Source organism: Scyliorhinus torazame, chromosome 13 (genome assembly GCF_047496885.1).
Source record: "Scyliorhinus torazame isolate Kashiwa2021f chromosome 13, sScyTor2.1, whole genome shotgun sequence".
NCBI classification, from domain to species: domain Eukaryota; kingdom Metazoa; phylum Chordata; class Chondrichthyes; order Carcharhiniformes; family Scyliorhinidae; genus Scyliorhinus; species Scyliorhinus torazame.
The window spans coordinates 84,858,547-84,874,331 of record NC_092719.1 but is presented as its reverse complement, the minus strand read 5'-3'; the positions used below and the strand labels follow the sequence as shown (position 1 = coordinate 84,874,331).

Genomic DNA, 15,785 nt, shown 5'->3' with positions numbered 1-15,785 from the left:
AAGTTAAAGAAGCAGTATAAATGCAACATTAGATGAGCTAACATTTTGATTGCCAGTTACCAAGTTAACTCCCTGTGGATACCATTTTCTTCCAGTGCTTACTATTGAGCTCCTTGCTGCGTGCCAGGGGCTGGAGTTTTTGCGACCACTGCACACAACGGAACCACTGGAAAAGGTTTATCAGCTGATTCGGTTGATGGTGAAGTAAGTTATGAATTCTACTCGCACTAAAATCTGTAGAATAAGGAATCAGCGCTTTTTTCATGGAATTTCATAGAACTCCTACATTGTAGAAGGAGGCCATTCAGCCCATCATGGCTGCACCGACCCTCCAAAAGAGCACCCTACCTAGGCCTACTCCCCCCACCCTATCCCTGTAACCCCACTTAACTTTTGGACACTAAGGAGCAATTTAGAATGGCCAATCCGCCTGAACTGCACATCTTTGGAATGTGGGGGAAAATCGGAGCATCCGGAGGAAACCCACGCAGGCACGTAGAGAAAACCGACTCCATACAGATAATCACCAGAGGCTGGAATTGAACTGGGGTCCCGGGTTTAACCACTGTGCCACCGTGTTCTGCTGGTCAGAATAGATATACAGAATGAAAGTGGTCTTCGACAAATAGAAACAAAAATTGGGCAGAGTAAGACACGTGGTAAAACAAAGAGTTAATAATCATGGCTCACGTAGGAAATGGATGAGCCATTGTTGCAGCTCACTGAATCCAGCTCAACGGAGAGGATTGCTCCATTCTCTGCCACTCGGTTGATCGCAAAAGGTGTTTTTAAAAGGATTTGTTTGTCAATTTAGTGAGTGTGCTGTGACTGTAAATGACGCACAAAGACAGGTTTTCTGTTAAGTTTTAAAAGAAAACAAAATAATGTTTCTGGTCTTTAATACCCAAGAGTCTCTCTCTCTCACACACACAGGTAGATTACAAGCAGTCAGGGTAGATTAAATTATTTAAGAGTGCGTAAAAGAAAATTGGTTATACGTGCATCTTGTAGGTTAATGTGTTGGATGTTTTTAGGCTTTTTAAAATGCTTTTTCGTGGTTCTGACGGGTGATCTCTGGATTTTCCCCTGTAGTCAGTGGCTGTTTGGTTTACATTGAAGGTGGCGCCTGCGGTGCTTGGCTGATTATATACAAGCAGGGCACGCTTGTAGAATGGCTGGAGAAAGAGGGAGGGGTCACAGGTTCTCTTTTTGCCCTTACTCACACTCTGTGACTGTGATGTGGAGATGCCGGCGTTGGACTGGGGTGAGCACAGTAAGAAGTCTTACAACATCAGGTTAAAGTCCAACAGGTTTGTTTCAAATCACTACCTTTCGGAGCACTGCTCCTTCCTCAGGATTCACCTGAGGAAGGAGCAGTGCTCCGAAAGCTAGTGATTTGAAACAAACCTGTTGGACTTTAACCTGGTGTTGTAAGACTTCTTACTCTGTGACTGGCACACTCTTGAAAAGCAGTTTCTTTTTAACTTAAAGATTTGGCTTGCTACCACATGACCTCCCGCCACAATCTAGACAGTTGCTAAATATGGTCACAGCAAACTGGGAAACCCTCACTCTAGGTCCATTGTTTGTGTTAATTGCTTACTATAGTGAGTTGTCTGATCCGTGGTGGAGACCCTCCTCAGCCAGGGTTTATTGTCTAAAGTGCTGAGTTTAACTGATCGGTCTGTACACACCTAAATAAACCAATTATGTCTGGATATCCGTGTGTAGTTCAGGGAATTTAGATCATTTAAGCAGATTATTTTGGTGGTCGTTTCCTTTCTGATAGCTTTGTAATTTGCGAGGCAAAGTCCTGCAAATGTTTGGCCACGCTAAGAACCGTTGTTTAGTCCACTTAAAAATATAGCTGTCAGTCTTACTAAAACCTATCCTGTGGTTTCCATCCACTCAGTAAACAAAGTCAGTTTTGATAGGAATATGGTTTTATAACCTCATTGAATATACTCCAGCTCCCAGTCCAGTACATGGATATATTGAAGAACATGGGATCTGGTCTTCAAATTTCCTCCAATTAAATATTGGGAAGATTGAAACCACTGTTTTCAGTCCTGACTCTAAACCCCATTCTCGACTCCACCCTTCTCCCTGGCAAACAGTTGAGATTAAGCCAATCTCTTCGCAACCTTGGTTGGAGCGTCTGATTCTGGGGTGAACTTCCAACCTCACATTGATGCCATCACTATGACTGCCTCTTTAACATTGCTCAACATTACCCCGTCTCAGCTCATCTGCTGAAACAAGGGAGGAAATTGCTGGGGCCTTGACTGACATCTTTGTATCCTCATTGGCTACAGGTGAGGTCCCAGAGGACTGGAGAATAGCTAACGTGGTACCGCTGTTTAAGAAAGGTAGCAGGGATAATCCTGGAAACTATAGGCCAGTGAGCCTCACGTCAGTAATAGGTAAATTATTGGAGAGAATTCTCAGGGACAGGATTTATAACCATTTGGAAACAAATGGACTCATAAGCGATAGACAGGCTGGTTTTGTGAAGGGGATGTCATGCCTCAATAACTTGGTTGCTTTTTTTGAGGAAGTAACAAAGATGATTAATGAGGGGAGGGCGGTGGATATTGTTTACATGGACTTCAGTAAAGCCTTTGACAAGGTGCCTCATGGCAGACTGGTACAAAAGGTGAAGTCACACGGGATCAGAGGTGAGGTGGTAAGATGGATACAGAACTGGCTCAGTCACAGAAGGCAAAGGGTAGCAGTAGAAGGGTGTTTTTCTGAATGGAAGGTTGTGACTAGTGGTGTTCCACAGGGATCTGTGCTTGGGCATCTGTTGTTTGTAGTATACATAAACGAATTGGAGGAAAATGTAGCCAGTCTGATTATCATATCATAGGATTTACAGTGCAGAAGGAGGCTATTCGGCCCATCGAGTCTGCACCGGCTCTTGGAAAGAGCACCCCACCCAAGGCCAATACCTCCACCCTATCCCCATAACCCAGTCCAACACTAAGGGCAATTTTGGTCACTAAGGGCAATTTGTCATGGCCAATCCACCTAACCTGCACATCTTTGGACTGTGGGAGGAAACCGGAGCACCCGGAGGAAACCCACGCACACACGGGAGGATGTGCAGACTCCGCACAGACAGAGACCCAAGCCGGAATCAAACCTGGGACCCTGGAGCTGTGAAGCAAATGTGCTATCCACAACGCTACCGTGCTGCCCTAAGTTTGTAAGTTTGTAGGTTAGTAAGTTTGCAGATGACACCAAGGTTGGTGGAGTGGCAGATAGTGTTGAGGATTGTCAGAGGATACAGCAGGACATAGATAGGTTGGAGACTTGGGCAGAGAAATGGCAAATGGAGTTTAATCCGAACAAATGTGAGGTGATGCATTTTGGTAGGTCTAACATGGAGGGGAAATATACCGTAAATGTTAAAACTCTTAGGAATATAGAATGTCAGAGAGATCTGAGCGTGCAGGTCCACAGATCTTTGAAGGTGGCAACATATGTGGACAAAGGTAGTCAAGAAAGCATATGGAATGCTTGCCTTCATTGGACGGGGCATCGAGTATAAAAACTGGCATGTCATGCTACAGTTATATAGAATCTTGGTAAGAATGCGCTTGGAATATTGTGCACAATTCTGGTCGCCACACTATCAGAAGGATGTGGATACTTTGGAAAGGATGCAGAGGAGGTTTACCAGGTTGTTCCTGGTCTGGAGGGTGTTAGCTATGTGGAGAAGCTGAATAGCCTCGGACTGTTTTCATTAGAAAGATGGAGGTTGAGGGGTGACCTGATAAAGGTCTACAAGATTATGAGGGGTGTGGATAGAGTGGATGGGCAGGCACTCTTTCCCAGGAAGGAGGGGTCAGTCACTAGGGGGCATAGGTTTAAGGTCTGTGGGGCAAAGTTTAGAGGCGATGTGCGAGGCAGGTCTTTTATGCAGAGGGTGGTGAGTGCCTTTTGCCAACGAGGCTGTGGAAGCAGATAGATTAACGGCGTTCAAAAGGCATCTTGACAAATACATGGATAGGATGAGTATCGAGGGATACGGCATAAGGAAGTGCTGAGGGTTTTGGCAAAGATTGGTATCATGACCGGTACAGGCTTGGAGAACCGAAGGGCCTGTTCCTGTGCTGTAATGTTCTTTGTTTTGAAACTCTCATCCATTCCTTTGTTACCTGTAGACGCGACTATTTCAACACATTCCTGGCTGGTCTCCCACATTCTACTCTCTGTAAATTTGAAACCATCCAAATCTCTGCTGCCTGTGTCCATAAGCCGGTCAGCTATAGGAGCAGAATTAGGCCACTCGGCCCTTCGGGTCTGCGCCACCATTCGATCATGGCTGAACTGTTCCTCATTGCCTTCTCTCCCGAACCCCTGATCCTCTTATTAATCAAGAACACCATGGATTTGTGGTTGAAGTGCTGTTACCTACATGGCTGCAGGCCAAAAGCTAGAAGGTGGAATTCGACGGATTAGTTCTTTCTTAAAATGTAAGAACCAGGAGCAGGAGTAGGCAATAACTCCCCCATCATCCTGATGCTTGCTGACTTACAATTGCTCCCAGACAGATCTTGATTTTAAAATTCTCATCTTTGTTTTCGAATCCCTCACTTCTCCTTGTCTCTGTAATTTTCTCCAGGCCCACAACACTCCGAGATGTCTGCATTCAGAATTACAGAATTGTTACGGTGCACAAGGAGGCCATTCGGCCCATCGTGTTTGCACCGCCCATGGAAAGAGCACTCCACCTAAGTCCACACCTCCACCCTATCCCTGTAACCCAGCAACCCCACCCAACCTTTTTGGACACTAAGAGCAATTTATCAACTCCAAACAAGCATCATGATTTAGTGTCATTCCCCTGCCTTTTCCCCGTACCCATGCAGATTGCTTTTATTCAAATAATCATCTAATGCCCTCTGGAATGTCTCCACTGAACCTGCCTCTATCAAACTTCCAGGTAGTGCATTCCAGACCCCAAACCATTTATATGAAAAACAAATTCTCGCATCGCATTTGCTTTTTTTGCAAATGACTTCAATCTGTGCCTCTCATTCTCGATCCTTTATTAAACGGGAACAGTTTCTCCTGATCTACACTGTCCACCCCCTCATGATTTTGAACATTTCTATCAAACATTCTCTTAGCCTTTTTCTCTCCAAGGAAAACAGTCCCAACCTCTCCAATCTATCCTCATAATCATAGAATCATAGAATGGACAGTGCAGCAGGCGGCCATTCGGTCCATCAAGTCTGCACTCGCCCATGGAAAGAGCACTCCACCTAAGTCCACACCTCCACCCTATCCCCGTAACAGAGCAACCCCACCAACCTTTTTGGACACTAAGAGCAATTTATCATGGCCAATCCACCAAACCTGCACATCTTTGGACAGTGGGCAGAAACCGGAGCACCCAGAGGAAACCCAGGCAGACACGGGGAGAAAGTACAAACTCCACACAGAAAGTGCCCCAATCTAGGAATCGAACCTGGGACCCTGGAGCTGTGAAGCAACTGTACTAACCACTGTGCTACCGTGCCTCCCTAACAGAGGTTTCTCATCCTGGAACCATTCTTGTAAATCTCTTCTGCACTCTCTGCAAAGCTTTCACATCCTTCCTGTAGTGTGGCACCCAGAACTGTACACAATACTCCAGCTGAGGTCTGTTTTGTATGAGTTCAGCATATCCTCTTTGCCCTTGTACTCTACACCCCTAAAACCAAAATACTATGGGCTCGATGCTGTGTTAGCTTTTATTGGTAGAGGGATTGAGTTTCGGAGCCATGAGGACATGTTGCAGCTGTACAAAACTCTGGTGCGGCCGCATTTAGTGTATTGCGTGCAATTCTGGTCGCCGCATTATAGGAAGGATGTGGAAGCATTGGAAAGGGTGCAGAGGAGATTTACCAGAATGTTGCCTGGTATGGAGGGAAGATCTTATGAGGAAAGGCTGAGAGACTTGAGGCTGTTTTCGTTAGAGAGAAGAAGGTTAAGAGATGACTTAATTGAGGCATACAAGATGATCAGAGGATTGGATAGGGTGGACAGTGAGAGCCTTTTTCCTCGGATGGTGATGTCTAGCACGAGGGGACATAGCTTTAAATTGAGGGGAGATAGATATAAGACAGATGTCAGAGGTAGGTTCTTTACTCAGAGAGTAGTAAAGGTGTGGAATGCCCTGCCTGCAACAGTAGTGAACTCGCCAACACTAAGGGTATTCAAATGGTCATTGGATAGACATATGGACGATAAGGGAATAGTGTAGATGGGCTTTAGAGTGGTTTCACAGGTCGGTGCAAGATCGAGGGCCGAAGGGCCTGTACTGCGCTGTAATGTTCTATGTTCTAAAGCAAATGTTTTTAGCCGTGTGTTTCCCAGTGCTCGCAGCGCGGAGAAGCACATGGATATACAACACTATTTGCATTGCATAATGGGCCTCAGCAGGGAACTCATGGCTGAGGCCGCACATAGCCCTGTTTTGTACACTGGGGAGCTCCACTCGCCGGAACTCTCCAGTGTAGCGAGGGATCGGGACACCATTTTTAAATGGCCGATCCCGGAGGCTCCCGAAGCAATGTCCATCCCACAGAATGAGCGCACTATGGGAGAGTACCCGCCTGCCCCCTCCATACACCCACCCAACAGCCATGCGTGCAAAAAAATGCTAGCTTGGCACCTTGGCAGTACCCACGCCAGCTGACAATGCCACCTGGGAATGTTGCCATCAGTAGACCTTGAGTCTTCCAAAATCCCAGAAAGGTGCTGTAGGTATCAGGTTGTAAACAGCTGTTCTTTAAACGGTCCATTTACTTCTAAGATGAAAGGGTGTTGGGGTTAAGAATAGCTAATTAGCATTTCTACCTAGATACAAGGTTAATGTGTTTCACATTGCCATGGGGAAGAGGGCAGAGGAAACCATTTTTAAGATCAGGTTACAGGCTTCCCTGCAAATCAGTGAATATCAGACAGGCAGCAGTTTTCTGTGGTCAGCATAAAGAAAAGGCTGCTTGCTTTTTGTGAGCTGTAAGAGTCAGATGTGGGAGGGAGATGATCTCTAGTTGAAGAGATGCATCCTTCAGCCAACTAAAGATTCCAAAGATTTGACCTGGCTTGGCCGGGGGAAAAATAGTCATCAGAACAAGTGAAAAGGGGAACATAATTTTCTGTAGTTTAAAGTACAAAATGCCTGTAAAAAGAAAATAGTGTTTAGAGATTTTTTTATTTATTTTTTCCAATCGTTTATAAGATCATAAGAACTAGGAGCAGGAGTAGGCCATCTGGCCCCTCGAGCCTGCTGCGCCATTCAATGAGATCATGACTGATCTTTTGTGGACTCAGCTCCACTTTCCGGCCCGAACACCATAACCCTTAATCCCTTTATTCTTCAAAAAAACTATCTATCTTTATCTTAAAAACATTTAATGAAGGAGCCTCAACTGCTTCACTGGGCAAGGAATTCCATAGATTCACAACCCTTTGGGTGAAGAAGTTCCTCCTAAGCTCAGTCCTAAATCTACTTCCCCTTATTTTGAGGCTATGCCCCCTAGTTCTGCTTTCACCCGCCAGTGGAAACAACCTGCCCACATCTATCCTATCTATTCCCTTCATAATTTTATATGTTTCTATAAGGTCCCCCAGCATCCTTCTAAATTCCAACGAGTACAGTTCCATTCTACTCAACCTCTCCTCGTAATCCAACCCCCTCAACTCTGGGATTAACCTAGTGAATCTCCTCTGCACACCCTACAGCGCCAGTATGTCCTTTCTCAGGTAAGGAGACCACAATTGAACACAATACTCCAGATGTGGCCTCACTAACACCTTATACAATTGCAGCATAACCTCCCTAGTCTTAAACTCTATCCCTCTAGCAATGAAGGACAAAATTCCATTTGCCTTCTTAATCACCTGTTGCACCTGTAAACCAACTTTTTGCGACTCATGCACTGGCACACCCAGGTCTCTCTACACAGAAGTATGTTTTAATATTTTATCATTTAAATAATAATCCCTTTTGCTGTTATTCCTTCCAAAATGGATAACCTCACATTTGTCAACATTGTATTCCATCTGCCAGACCCTAGCCCATTCACTTAACCTATCCAAATCCCTCTGCAGACTTCCGGTATCCCCTGCACTTTTTGCTTTACCACTCATCTTAGTGTTATAGAACTATGCCGCCCTATTTGTTACAGTAAAAGTTCTAAAACACAAAATCTTTTTGTGTCATTCTTGCAGCGAGTAACTGGAAATTCACATCTCTTTTTCTAAAGTTATTTAAAGCTTTTTTAAAGCTGGGGCAGCGTGGTAGCACAGTGGTTAGCACTGTTGCTTCACAGCTCCAGGGTCCCAGGTTCGAATCCCGGCTTGGGTCACTGTCTGTGCGGAGTCTGCATGTTCTCCCCGTGTGTGCGTGGGTTTCCTCCGGGTGCTCCGGTTTCCTCCCACAGTCCAAAGATGTGCAGGTCAGGTGGATTGTCCATGCCCTTAGTGTCCAAAAAGGTTGGGTGGGGTTACTGGGTTACAGGGAAAGGGTGGAGTTATGGAGGGTGCTCTTTCCATGGGCTGGTGCAGACCCGATGGGCCGACAGGCTTCCTTGTGCACTGTAAATTCTATGATATGTTTCTATCAGTCTCTATTGTGATTGTAACAATGTAAAGTCAAGGCACTGTTTTGTGTGTTTTTAACTGGGGACAAGAAGTGGCCATCAGCCTCATACAAGTTCACCCAATATTTTTCTTGATCCTTTGCCCATGAGGCGGCCCATCTTTGCCCCCAGCAACTGCCAGAGACAAAAACAAATATCACTAGCCAATGCCGAAATCTTCCATCAAAAGTTCCTCTTCAGCCCCACACAGGTAATCAGGCACAACCCAAACTCGTTAAATTATGTTCTGAAATACTGAGCCTTGCCTCCCATACCCTCCCATTTGCCTTGTTCTCCTTGTAGGGGCACAGCTTCCATCCTCAGTAACATTCCCAAAATCCTCTCCCTCCGAGAAAAGTGCCCTCCTCGCTTCCTGCTTTCAATCTGACCCCATCAGCTCAAACTATTCTCGTCCTTACCTGTTGATGATTCCTTAAATAACTCCACATACCTGGATCTGATTTCCTTTAAGTCTCTGTTGCTGAAGTGAACCCAAATTGAAGGCAAGAAGTCCAACTCCTTAACCTGATGACTTCTGTTGCCATTCTCTGATGTATAATTTCCCCCTTGAGGTGGAGCTACTGAAATGTTAAGCAGTACTCCAAATGAAGCCTTCTCATAACCATATTCAGGGAACTGGTTAACTTAGATGGTTGAGAATAGCATCAACATTGTGGTTCGATGTCCATTCCAGCTGAGGTAGATTTGGAAGCTGCCTGTCCTGAAAGTGGGAGACAATGGCAAACCACCTCTGAAAAAATTGGTTAAGAAAATGGCTCAGGATGAAGCATCAGCAAACAATGAACCAAGGACTCACCTTCAGGCAGGGCACACATTAGTCGGTGACTAACAATATTATTGCAGCCCTAGTTTTGGACTAAACAATCTGGGCCCTGTTCAATTTGGCTGCCAATTCCTGACAGTAGATTTGAACCTTCAGCTATCAGTGATCAATAACCGGGCTCCTCCCTTGTTAATCTGTACCCACTCATGCCAGGACCCATCACCCTATCCAGTGCATCCTCAACGATGCCTTTCATTATTGCCCCTCAGAGGTTGAACTCACCGACCAGAGTGTTTATGGAGCATTAACTGCTCACGCGTTCGATAGTTAAGGAAGTTATTTAATAGATTCACTCAGACTATCTGCAATGATGATTGTGCAATGAAAGGGTTTACAGAAACATTCTGTGATGCTTCAGGAATAAATCCAGTGTAAAAAATGTAAGTTAGTAGCAAGAGATGTCTGTATTTTCACCGGTCCTCAGTCTCACTTTCCCTTTCCTGATTTATACTATTTCTCCTTTGCAGACCCTTAGTTAGAGACCGATTTATGACCTCAGACTTTGAAATTGTCCAGAAGTTGCTGATTGAAGGGAAGGTAAGTTATCACAGTCACAGGCCCTGGGAATGTTTAGACAATACTAGTCAAATACAATGGGACAGATTTCTACCATCGTCTAGTACTGACTGAGTGGATTGATTTTCATTTCCAGATATATGTAATCCATATTTATATGTCTGAACAGCGAGTTAGAAAACTATAACTAATTGTCACAGCCGTCTTGTGTATTAAGCTGCCGTCAGGCTACCTGCTGGCCCTTTCCATCAGTGACTTACATTGTTCATTGAATTCCTATCACTCCTTACCTAGATGTGTATTTCTGTGTGTGTATGTGTTTCTCTGTGTGTCTGCATATGTGTGTATGTTTTTGCTGCGTGTTTGTTTGTGTGCTTTTGTGCATGAGTGTGTTTTAATTTTCTATTTTCACAGCTCTTCAGTCTGTAGTTAATGCCATATTGAGAATTAATTTTGCTCAATTTTGAAGCAAGATTTACCTGGAATTGATAACAGGAGTTAAAATCCCCTATTAAATCTGCCTCCCACTGTAGCTATGTGGATTTTGGAGTTGGGAATAACTGGATTCATTGTAGCAGGGAGATTATAATTTACATTGAGAGAATAGGTCGGTCATATCCTATAGGGAATCACTGAAACTGCCCATAATAGCTCCATACTGTGTAACCTTGGAGATATAGAATCATACAGCATACAAAAGGCTCTTCGGCTCATTGTGTCTGCGCCAGTCAAAAACAACCACTTAACCATTCTAACCTTATTTTCCAGCACTTGGCCCATACCCTGGGATCACAAGTGCACATCTAAATACTTCTTAAATGTTATGAGGGTATCTCCCTCCTTCAGCTGGCTAGTCTGACAACACACACTGGGTTGCATTCTCCGGTTGCCGACGCTGAAATCGCGTTCGGCAACGGGCCGGAGAATCCAAATTCCCGACAGAATCGGAGGTGGCGCCACTTCCGCGATGCTCCCCCCCCCCCCCCCCCCTCCAAAGGGGCGTACTCTGCGAGTATCCATGGCCTCAGGCCATTGCCTGATATGCGCCCCCCCGATGCTACGCCCCCGACCGGTTGAGTTCTCGACGGCGCGGGACACGTGTAGTCTCACCCGTCGGGAACGCGGCGTGGCGGCTGCGGACTCAGTCCAGCGCTGCCAAAGTTGGGGGAGGGCCGATCCGCAACCAGGGGTGGACATATTCGGGGCTGGGGGCACTGTGGTGGGGTGGTCCGGGGCGCGCGAGCCGGCCGCCGTGAAGCATGTTGCGGCCGCTGCAGGCCGTCGCCATGTGCGTGTGCGACCAAGGACACCGCAATTTTCCAGGCCGTATCGGCAGCTATAGCCGGGTGCTCTACGCTAACTTCCTGCTAGCCCCCAGCAAAACGGGGAATCGATGGCTGTTTTGTGCCAGTATTCCTGGCGTAACCGTTCCCACGCCGGCGTGGGGACATCATCTCCAAATCGGAGAATCCAGCCCACTATCTCCAATATATACAGCAGTGTTTGAGCAATTGCTAGACAAATTGCTGAGAGGTTTGTGTTCAGCTTCATCCCAGAGACGGGCAGAGCAAAGTGATTCTTAACTAATTTGTCATTGTTGGTCTGTCTATTCATTATAATTTCTGTTCACAGGTTTGGCAAGCAGTACAACCCTATATGGAACACGACTGATGACCTTAAACATTAGTGCAGATATCTGCTTTACTGAGCACATTAATTCCATCAAAAATTTTGAGCTTCTACAATCAACCACAGTGTGATTAGAAACATCAGTGAGATGTTAATCGCTGAAATGGACAAGTAAAATGAAATTATTCACCTAATTTAGCTGCTAATACCATAGAAATTGTTAATTCATGAAGGTCGCTCCTCCTCAAACTCTCCCGTCGCCTGAGGTGTGGTGATCCTCAGGTTAAATCACCACCAGTCGCCTTTCCCTCTCAAAGGGGAAAGCAGCCTATGGTCATCTGGGACTATGGCCACCATACCTGACCTTACCTAGAAACTGTAAATTCCCCATCCCAGCAACAACCTCTGGAATGGTTCCGGAATTGTTTTTAAATATTCATTATCAGGATGGGTGCATTTGCTGGTAAAGCCACTACCCATCACTAGACATACTTGAAGATGGTGATGGGCTTTTTACCTGAACCTCTGCAGGCCCGTATGGGGCCCACACCTCTTTTTGACATCATTCCTGGTCTTCCCGTTTCCCCATTAGTACCAATATTCTCTCTCCTATGATCACAATTCAAATTGAAGCCAATTCGCCTTGTTCCCAACCTTTTGAATATATCACACTTCAAGGAAGCCCCTCTCTCATCACTACTCTTTGGAGGCTGAAGACACGTGGGTTTTTCCCCGACCTTTCCTTGTCATTTTGACTTCTGACAGTGTTTCCCTTTGTCTTCCTTTGCCTGTCTTTATACTCAAGTTGTTACCTGACCCAGCACCATATAGCCTCACATATACACTCTACTAAGCTGCCATCATTGAGACTATCAATTTCCACCTCCTTCACACCTCTCGACCCTGTCCCTGCCTCAGCTCATCTTCTGCTGAAATCTCATCCACGCCTTTGTTACCTTGAGATTTGTCTATCCCCATGTGCCCCTAGCTACCCTCCCATCAGTCACCTCCATAAACATCCAAAACTGCTGCCTCTTATCCTAACCCACAACAAATCTCACTCACCTTGTCATCCCTGTGTTTGTGGACCCACATTGGCTTTTGTTTAAAGAAAACACCTCAATTTTAAGACACTCATCCTTGTTTTGAAATCCCTATAGGCCTTCCCCTCGCCCCTCCCTATCCCCGTAATCTCCTCCAGCCCTTAAATCTCCGAGATAGCTGCTGCAATTGCGGTTTCAGGAGCACCTCCGATTTTAATCAATCCACTATTAGTGGCCCTGCCTTCAGCCGCCCAGGCCTTCAGCTCTGGATTCCACCTCAAATCTCACCACCCCACTACCTCTCTCCCTCCCAGATGCTCCTTAAAATCGATGTCCTTGGCCAAGCTTTTGATCACCTGCCTTAATATCCCCTTATGTGGCTCATTGGCAAATGTTATTTGATAGCTCACCTGTGAAATGCCTTGAGTCTTTTTACTATGTTAAAGGCGCTATATAAACGCAGGTAGGTTTTGCCAGTTTGGTTTCCCAGCATGTTTGCATTTGACGATTGTGATGATTTGATGTAGTGACAGTTGAATCTATGAACAACTTGCTACCTTTTATTGTGTGAACATGCCTCCCACTCCCCCTCAACATTTCACCCTCCTTGTAATGAATTAAATTTCATATGCCATAAGTGCAACATTTGTATAATTCCTTTATCACCTAATTTGATTTTAATGACCAATTCACCTCCCCACCTGGTTTTGTATCATCTTCGATTTTAGCCAAAGTTAATTGCGTTTCTCAATTCAGGCCATTTAGATGAACCAATAGGGCCCTGAGACCAACCTCTAGATCGGGCCTCAGTCCAGCACTTGAACCCAATGCTCCCCACCCCCCCAACCCAATTCTTTCCACAACTCCAATTCAATCCGTTTTTACACACCGCCTTCTGCTTTACCAGCAGTCTTTCATGTGGAACTTTCTCAAATGCTTTCTGCAAGTTTAGAAATGCTACAACATGGCGCTGCGAAAGTTCTCAGCTTCCCGCTCCTCCCCCCTCAAAAACACTTGCGAATATTGGTCAGAGCTTTTAGTCCTTGTAATGGCAGGTCTGCTCCTGAATGGTAAAGCTCTCTGGTTGTCAGATTCTCTGTTTTTCTGTTTGATTTCAAAATTCTCAGCATTTGCCATTTTTCCCCTACAACATGATTTTAATATTTGCTGTGTTTATTTGTGTGCTGAAATCGGAGTAACAAGATTATAAATAAATAATATAAGACTTTGTTTATTTGAGCCTGTGTCTCAATGGGCATGTGCCATTTAATTATCATGTCAATGATTAGACATCACTTTTATGTTAAGTATATATAGATAACGACTTAAAATTCATTTACTTTCTGTATTCTTTTAGATTTCATATTCTCTGTGAATCAATTTGAAGAGCAATAGTCCCGTTTAAAGGCAGGAATCACACAGTCCATATCGCAATCCATATTTATAATCCAAGCTCCCAGTGATTTCATTGGAGTCATGCTCCCTGACCCTTCAACAACATTCTGGGGCTAGATTGTATGTTTGTTCCCCATTTTTGATTCATTTAATTGCCCAATTTTCCCTGTCCTTCAAGCATGGTGCTGGGCCAATCAGAGACTTATTGCTCACCTCAGAAAGGTAATGGGCGAAGATTTCATAATTTTGAACCTTCACACTTGCATCCTCCCAGCCAGATGTTGGGGAGAACACTTGTAACCTCAACCAACTTGCTCCGTGCAAAATACTAAACAGGGGTAGATACAGGGCTGTCAATTCTGCCATCCACAGGGCATACAGGGAGGGTGACACTGAGCGCGTTGCTCATCCAAAAAAGAAAGGACACCCACCATATCAGTGCAGGAAATGGTCAGCGTGGGCGAGGGTCAGCGTGGGCGAGGGTCAGCGTGGGCGAGGGTCAGCGTGGGCGAGGGTCAGCGTGGGCGAGGGTCAGCGTGGGCGAGGGTCAGCGTGGGCGAGGGTCAGCGTGGGCGATGGTCAGCGCGGGCGATGGTCAGCGCGGGCGATGGTCAGCGCGGGCGATGGTCAGCGCGGGCGATGGTCAGCGCGGGCGATGGTCAGCTCGGGCGATGGTCAGCGCGGGCGATGGTCAGCGCGGGCGAGGGTCAGCGCGGGCGAGGGTCAGCGCGGGCGAGGGTCAGCGCGGGCGATGGTCAGCGCGGGCGATGGTCAGCTCGGGCGATGGTCAGCGCGGGCGATGGTCAGCGCGGGCGATGGTCAGCGCGGGCGATGGTCAGCGCGGGCGATGGTCAGCGCGGGAGGTGGTCAGCGCGGGAGGTGGTCAGCGCGGGAGGTGGTCAGCGCGGGAGGTGGTCAGCGCGGGAGGTGGTCAGCGGGGGAGGTGGTGAGCGGGGGAGGTGGTGAGCGGGGGCGATGGTGAGCACGGGAGATGGTGGGCGCGGGAGATGGTCGGCGCGGGAGATGGTCGGCGCGGGAGATGGTCGGCGCGGGAGATGGTCGGCGCGGGAGATGGTCGGCGCGGGAGATGGTCGGCGCGGGAGATGGTCGGCGCGGGAGATGGTCGGCGCGGGAGATGGTCAGCAGGGGAGATGGTCAGCACTGGGAGGTGATCCAGGTCTGGTAAATGAATGGCCGGAACAGTCGTCCGCAGGTCTCGATTCATAAGGAGTTGTGCTGGAGCCATACCAGTGGACAGAGGGGTTGCCCTGTACGCCAGCAGCGCAAGGTTAAAGTCAGAAGCTGAGTCTGCAGCCTTGCAGAGCAGTTGCTTCCCGATATGGACCCCTTTATCGACCTTCCCGTTAGATTGCGGGTAGTGCGGGCTTGAGGTGATGTGCTTGAACTGGTACAGCCTGGCAAAGTTGGACCACTCTTGGCTGTGGAAGCAGCGACCGTTGTCGCTCATGACAGTGAGCGGAATACCATGCCTGGCAAACGCCTCCTTGCAGGCCTTGATAATTGTCCTTGATGTGAGGTCGGACAGTTTCACCACTTCCGAGTAACTCGAGAAGTAATCAATGATGAGCACATAATCACGCCCATTGGCGTGAAAAAGGTCGATTCCCACCTTAGACCACGGAGAGGTCACAATCTCGTGTTGCTGGAGAGTTTGGGCTGAGCAGGCTGGAAACGCTGGCAGGTCGCACAATTGAGGAC

The 15,785-nt window shown here is 46.8% G+C and overlaps 1 protein-coding gene across 1 annotated transcript in view; it reads left to right on the top strand.

Moving 5' to 3' along the window:
* LOC140388171 (histidine ammonia-lyase-like) overlaps positions 1–13,905 on the top strand; it is a 73,960-nt gene extending 60,055 nt beyond the window's left edge. Inside the window, exons 15-17 of the mRNA XM_072471930.1 lie at positions 96–204; positions 9,951–10,020; positions 11,632–13,905. Of these exons, the coding sequence (XP_072328031.1) occupies positions 96–204; positions 9,951–10,020; positions 11,632–11,670 (218 nt within the window). The 3' untranslated portion in view covers positions 11,671–13,905. The remainder of the gene's footprint in view (positions 1–95; positions 205–9,950; positions 10,021–11,631) is intronic.
* Positions 13,906–15,785: the final 1,880 nt, after the last annotated feature.